The sequence below is a fragment of the Otolemur garnettii genome, unplaced genomic scaffold (assembly GCF_000181295.1).
Source record: "Otolemur garnettii isolate 467f Iridium unplaced genomic scaffold, OtoGar3 scaffold00051, whole genome shotgun sequence".
Classification (NCBI taxonomy): Eukaryota; Metazoa; Chordata; class Mammalia; order Primates; family Galagidae; genus Otolemur; species Otolemur garnettii.
Genome location: NW_003852446.1, coordinates 2,663,443 through 2,670,743, shown reverse-complemented (window position 1 = coordinate 2,670,743; position 7,301 = coordinate 2,663,443). Strand labels below are relative to the sequence as shown.

Here is a 7,301-nt window from a genome sequence, read left to right as displayed (position 1 = left end):
TCTTCCCTTTCAAATAAAACAAAGGTAGTATTTTATAAAAAGTTGTGTCTAGGCTCAGCACCTATAGCACAGTGGTTATGGCACCAGCCACATACACTGAGGCTGGCAGGTCAAACCCAGTCCAAGGCCTGCTAAACAATAATAACAAATGCAACAAAAAATAGCCAGGCATTGTTGCGGGGGCCTGTAGTCCCAGCTACTTGGGAGTCTGAGGCAAGACACTCACTTAAGCCCAAGTGTTTGAGGTTGCTATGAGCTGTAATGACACAGCACTCTACTGAGGGTGACACAGTGAGACTCTCTCTCTCAAAAAAAAAAAAAATTGTGTCTAAATACCTTGGCTTTGCCCAGTATATTCCTATCAGGTCAATATTGCCTTCAGGATCTGATTCTAGCCAGATGATAAAGTTAGATGGTGCACCAGAGTTGATGTAGGTTCCTTTTGAGGCCATCTGTGTTCACAGTTAATCTCTCAAGACAACCCACGCAGGACCTGAGGCACACAGTGACTAGTCCTTGCAGCAGGACCTTCCCATCATGCCCTCTCACCTCGTTCACATCAGTCATCACAAGAAACCCACTCCCAGGCCATGCCTCATGTTCTGGGTTCTCGTCCCCATAGGCTCTGAGTACCTCCCCTAAGCTGACCCCATGCCTCCCACCCCTTAAACTCAAGAACCTTTTAAGAACTCATGACATAGCATCAACAAAATCCCCTGTAGTCTCAACCTCTTCTGTGAGTATTCCCTCCTCTTGCTCTAAACCAGTGCTTGTCAACTCTGGCTGCACTTTAGAGTCCCTTGGTAGGTTTTAAACATCCTAACGTCCAAGCCTCGCCATTCCATGCCAAAATGTTTGGGAGTGGGCCCCCAGCCTCAGCAGGTTTCAAGCTCTCCCAGATGGTTCCACTGTGTGGCCAAGAGTGAGAACCAGCAGGCTAACTAAAACCCTGCCCTGCCCTTAGAGAACGCCCTCTGTTGGGGGCTCTCACCCACAGGACTAGAGGTGAGCAGGAGGAGGCTTGTTCTTTACTGCCACCTCCAGAACATGAAATCTTTCTCCCCTAAAATCTGGCTTTCCAAGTCTCAGGCAGTTCCTCAAACACACCAGGACCTGCTGCATGCCTGTTTCTTTGCATTTGGTTTTTTCTCTACAGCAAAGCTCCGTATCCCATAACCAGCTAAAAAGAAAAGTTCTCACCTTGTTTCTATAAAACTCATTTCATTGGTCACCTCCCCTTTCCATAAGCCTTCCTGGTCTCTCTTAAGTTTACAGGCATTCGTAAATTGCTTCTTCCATACTGTTTTCACCCTCCACTTCTATTTTAGTCATTACATTGCCAGTGAGGAGTGCTTGTTGTTATATGGAAGGTTAGAAATTAATGGTATAAATAGGAAAATTCTGAGCACATTAGTCTATAGGGAGCTCCAATTCATCAAATACGGGGGCTAATAGAAAACTTAAAAGATAATACTTTATACCCCTAAAATCTTTTCTTTATTAAATTATACTGAAGCTCTGGTTTTGTAACAATTGCCATAAGAAATCTGACATGAGACCAACACTGCTAAAGGGATTTGGCTACTGAAGTACTAAAAAGTCCCGCAGCAGAAAACTGACCCATGGATAAGCACAAACTGTAGAAGTCATTTTAATTAACACGCACACAAAACGTGAGCTAATAAGCTTAACTAACTCTCACTTTAACATCACTGTGTATAAAATCGTTTACTCTAATTGCTTTTTTATGTTATGAATCAGTCTTTTTTTCCCAAAAAGTCACCTTTTCTGAGCTGAGCCAAAAGACCATGCCCTGGTCTTTAGTGTCTCCACAGGAAAATGTGGAACACAAGCTACTTGACTCTTTACATATTCACTTGGTCCTTCTTGATCTTACGTATAGTGTGAAAAATACACAGTAAAAAGATATTTCTCTGAATTTATTCCTTTTCCTAACTCCTGGGCCCCATATGTATAATAACTTAATCCAGATGTCCATATCACAGTGGTGCTTAAATAAGTATGAGCCGGCTAAACTCCTTTTATGCTGGAAACCTAGACCTCATCTTTCTAACTTGATAGAAGTGGATATACTTTTGGTGTACGTAGCATGATCTTTATATAACTTTGTACATGTATCTGAAGATGTACAAACTCATTTCTCTTTCATATATTTAAAGCCTGGAAGCTGGGTATTATAGTGCATAACTGTAGTCCCAGCTACTTAGGAGGCTAGACAGGAAGATTGCTTGAGCCCAGGACTTCAAGACTAGCCTGGGCAACATAGCAAGAACTGACCTCAAAATAAAAAACAAAAACTTGGAGGTGCATCACTACTGCCTGATTGGCCATTCAATTTTTAAAAACAGTGCTCCTTTGTAGGGAATAAAGCATTTTCTTGTTTACTATGATCTAGTCTTGTCTATTTATCAAGTTGAATAATATGAATTTTTTAATACAAAAAATAATCCAAAAACTTTAATCTCTTTCAGATCTACCAATAAATATAACAATTTTAATTATACCAGGCCTCCTGGTTTCTCTCCTAGGTCTCCTCGTGATGGTTCCTCAGTACCATAAAAGACATCTTTGTAGGCATAGGTAAGGGTACATTTCCAAAGTCATGGTGATGGGCCATATATACCAAGGAACATTCACAAAAATTTAACAGAGCAAAAGAAGAATCCCGAGTGTTTGAGTTCTCTGTGATAGAACTTGCTGTGAGGTAGTAAAAGTGACTTTGTGAGAGAGTAAGCAAGAAGGGATAGAAAAATGAGGACGGAAACACAAGAAACTGAAAACATGGCCAGTGTGAAATCTGGACTAATATGCAGTAAACTCTCATCTTCGACTCTTCTAGGGAAAACTATTAGCATAAGATAGAAAAATTAACTTTAATCACATAATATAGAGATGAGATGACAGATGTGAAAGGTTTGAAAATGTTCTTAGCAAACTCTTAATAGTGTTTCCTAAGCATTAAGCCCTCGGGATATTAGGTGTTTTATAAATAAAGAGATGGATGGTCATGCAAGCTAGGAAATCGCCAGCTTTCACCAAACTGACTTTCTTTACTGTGGGAATTCAAAGCCCTTAGTGTACATACATGCTGTGAATCTCCCAGAGGAGGTAGAGAGGCAGCAGCCTGTGAATCTGTCTTAGCACAGAGCCCTACTGATATCTCCCAGAAACTGGTTTGTCACAAGTAGTCTGGGAAAAGACTGGCATAAAAGACAGGTGTCCCATTTAGGTGGTTAGTGAGATTAACTAAGTGTCAATATAAGGAGTTTGAAGTGGCGCAAAGACTAAATACAGGCATGTCTTTATTACCCAGCATTTCACATACTGAATATGTGTGTCCCACACACATGAATGGGAAGAGGAAATGGGCAGAAGGAACCAGTGTAGGGACTTTCTTCCTATTCTTCTGACACACCTGTTCCCAAAGTCGGAAATCTCCACAGTTAGGCAGCTGGGCAGGACGCTTGGGCTGAGTGCTGGGTTCACAGTTTACATTGTGATGGGAAATCTGGTAGACAGGGCAGCAGACTCACTCTGTAACAGTAACCAGAGAATTCCCAGTCCCCCTGTGAGATCCTTGGTCACTAAACCCCAAAGCAGACAGGAAGCCCACCTCAAGCAGCTCAGATGAGAACTGCTGATAGCAGCAGCACATTCCACAACCAGGAAGCAATTATTTGTCATTTGTGCAGCAAGAGAAAGACAGGAGGCTGGTACAAAAGCCCTTTCAGACAGGTTTTCCACATAGTCATCCAGGTGGCCCCTAATCCCCCAGCCTGGAACTAGCATCTAGCACAGCGGTTCACAACCTGTGGGTGGCGACCCCTTTTTAACAATGAAAATACATTGCAGCATTAGGAAGGCTGAGAACCACTGATCTAGCAGATAAGTGCCTCCTCCGGAAGGCCTGCTCATGTTGTGGTAGCGAAGTCCGGTGTGCTGCTGGTGCCAAGCAAAAGCCTCATCTCCGCCAGGTTCTCCTTAGGGCAACATGGTGAAAGCCTCAAGTGCAATTGTAATGGATCTGCTGTCCTGCTGTTACACATAGATACTTGGGCTCCAGTGATGAGGAGAGGGGAGCCTGGAGGAGACAGACTGAAGGATGGGAGCCACCCCTGCTAGTAAGTAGCTATGCCACCTTAAGTGACCTTCTTTACCCCTATATGCTCCAATTTCCTCATCTGTAAAAAAGGGATCAGATTAGTATCTGTCCCTACTTCGTAGGGGTTTTTTAAGATTAAATAATGCACTGAAAGCACTTAGCACAATGCCTGCCCTACTGTAGATGCTCTGTGAACATAGCTAACAATTTGAGCAAACAGAAATTCTAACCAAGGAAAAGCTTAGGGTGGAACTAAAGTTTGGCATTAGCTATACGGCAGGGACTCAATAACTACTACTTGACTGGTCAGCCAGTATCTCTTAAAGCCAATGCTAGATACTGGAGAAGGAGTTCTTATTTGTTTCCACGCAGGTCAGGAATAAATGGGCTTATTACCCTTCAAACTGAAGTAGGAAGCCAATACCTCATGATATTTGCATCTCAAGGTTGAGTGGAGACTAAACACACCATCTAATTCTCTGAAAGAAGGACAAGTAAGTGTTAACAGTGGTTTCAGTAACCCATGAGTCCTCAGATAGCACCGTATGCAAAGGTATGCGCTGCACCAGCCAGAGAAATGACACAGAAACTGAGACTGTCTACAGAGAAATTTCACAACATTTTTGCCAAAAGTTAGAAGGGGTCTTTTAAAGATAGAAAATGTCTTCAGCAGCAATTAACGAAAGGAAGGATCTGTAGTACACTCCATGGATTTGCTGCTCCCTTCTCATTTTCAACTCCACTGGAAGTGTTGATGAGACAGGCCATAGTAGCACATATAAATAAGGCAGAATTAATTTACAAGTGAAACCAACGTTGGTGACATGCTCTCTCACTCCTGCTTTTTCAGCTTATCGTTCTGAGGGAAAATACCACCCTAAAGAAAGCCCTGTAGGCCAAAATCACAGCTAACCCCATGTCAATGATCATTTATTGTTAGTTGATATAGAATTAACACAGCTCTTAAGATGCTGATAAACATACAGTCACCCAGACCACATAATGCTATACAGAAAAACCATGTTCCTGCATCCCTAATTGGATAGACACTCTTTCTGGTACTCTTCCCTCTGTACGAAAACAGATGCAAGCCTAGAGGCCAAGAGTAAACAAGGCCACGTTTGCTTGGTGGCCCAGTGAGGCTGAGGGGTTGGCTGAATAAGAAGAAATTAAACCGCTCTCTGATCTTCATCCAGGTATCAGCTCAGGAATCTGACAGACCAGTTCTGTGGTGATCACCCTTTGCAAAGAAGCACAGTGACAGGACAACTTCCCTCCTCCCAAAGAGTTTACAGAAATCAAGTATGTCTCCTACCTGAGATGGACAAGGTCTCGGAGGGAGCGCAGGTGGAGGGGGTAACAATCCTGACTTAGTAGCTGAAAAGAAAAACACATACTGTTAGGGATTACTTCTCCAAATTAAAGGATAAAACAAAAAACTTGCTAACTAGAAATATCAATGGCATTTGCATTTAACATTTTTACGTTTCTCAAATTACTCAGAAGGCTTAATAAAAAGAGTACACATTATTTCCCAACCCCTTTTCACTTGCAGCCTACCCAAAAGCCAAGCATTTATATAGGCTGTTACAATCAAAACCGTGTAAAACAGCGAGGAAAAGACACCTGGAACCCAGCATGGCAAAGGTGGTAAATTCTTCAATATTCTAATGTCAATCACTTAGCAGTCAAATAATTCAAAACTCCAAAGGGAACTTCTCTGCCTTCTTTTATATTTCTCCCTAGCTCTCAGCCGTACCACTGGTCATTAGCTCAGCAAAAAGGCTATAGAAACTAAGGGAGCTGGAACTCAAATGAGGCTGCCAGACACCCTGTAAGTGCTCCTGGGTATGGGTCTGACAGCGGCAGAGGAGATCCAAGGTGATATTTAAGGATTCTTCAAAGATCTTGATTTCTTTTTTGTCCCCTGACCCTTATTATCAGGGAAAACTCAATCTTTTTCTAAGATAATCTGGACACATTTAAAGAATCTCTTGAAAGAATGTGTCAGTCTAACTTTTTAATTTTGTGAGCTATAGAAAATACTTGAGTTAAGCTGAAAACATCAGAAGCATAATTTAACAATGAACATAAACAGCTGTGATAAAATTATAAATAAAGTTCATAATCACACACAAGAAAAAAGTTTCCAATTGCATATTGGCCAAGTTAAACCATATTCTTTACAAACTCCTTAGAAAAACACCATGGTCTCTATAATTCTATGTAGTTTATTTGCAAATCTGTAATATACAGGCTAATACTTGGACAATTTTCTGTCCTTAAAAAATAAATCATAGCAATGCACCCAGAGCATGAAAGTTTTTGAAAATCACTTTTGATTGCCCTAGTTGGATCAGACAAGCTAGAAGATGGAGTTTGGCGCTTTCCATAAATGTAATTCAGGGTAATAACACAGAGATTTTCATTTTGAGCCAGTGTAGATACAGTATAACCATGTGGGCCCATCTATGATTTCTCTCAATCTGTCTTTCATTAAAATTTATGAAACATATCAGTGAGTCAAAACTCTAGAGGTGGTGAGCCCTTGAACAGCTGTCAATAACAACACACAAGGCAAGAGAAAATACCAAAAGCCTTCAAGAATTATCTCTCTCAGAGCCCCTACTCCATAGGTTCTGGCGGATCAGGCCCTTAAATTACCAGTTACTTAAAAACAAAAAAAAAGCAAAGAAACAAAATCTATGCATACTTCTAAGGGAAAAGCCCAGCAATTGCACCAGAATAAAGTGTTTAAGAGGACTACACAAGAAATGATAAGCTGTTTAACTAAATTGACTTCTGCCAAGATGGAGTAATAGAGATCAGATTTGCCCATCCATTTGAAAGAACCAGAAACAGACAAAAAAAAAAATATGAAACAATAGTTTTCAAGACACTAGAACAAAGCATAACAACAGTTTTCAAGATGTTGGAAAATCAGGCAATAAAAAAGGTGATCCCTAGGAGATAAGAAACAAATGAGGTGAGCCCTGTGATTGACTGACCCCCCTCACTGCCTTAAGAGTTACTAGAAACAGTTTAACTTGTGAGTAGGGTGCCAGCCCCATATACCGTGGGTGGTGGGTTCAAGCCTGGCCCCAGCCAAACCACAACAACAACAACAAAAATAGCCTGGCATTGTGGCGGGCGCCTGTAGTCCCAGCTACTTGGGAGG

At 41.4% G+C, this 7,301-nt stretch overlaps 1 protein-coding gene across 3 annotated transcripts in view; it reads right to left on the bottom strand.

The window, feature by feature from the left end:
- The window catches only part of REPS2 (RALBP1 associated Eps domain containing 2), a 184,088-nt gene that overhangs the window by 48,864 nt on the left and 127,923 nt on the right, over window positions 1-7,301 (bottom strand). For all 3 annotated transcript variants that reach the window (XM_003791874.3, XM_012806409.2, XM_012806410.1), the window contains one exon: window positions 5,439-5,500. In XM_003791874.3, coding sequence (XP_003791922.1) covers window positions 5,439-5,500 — 62 coding nt within the window. The remainder of the gene's footprint in view (window positions 1-5,438; window positions 5,501-7,301) is intronic.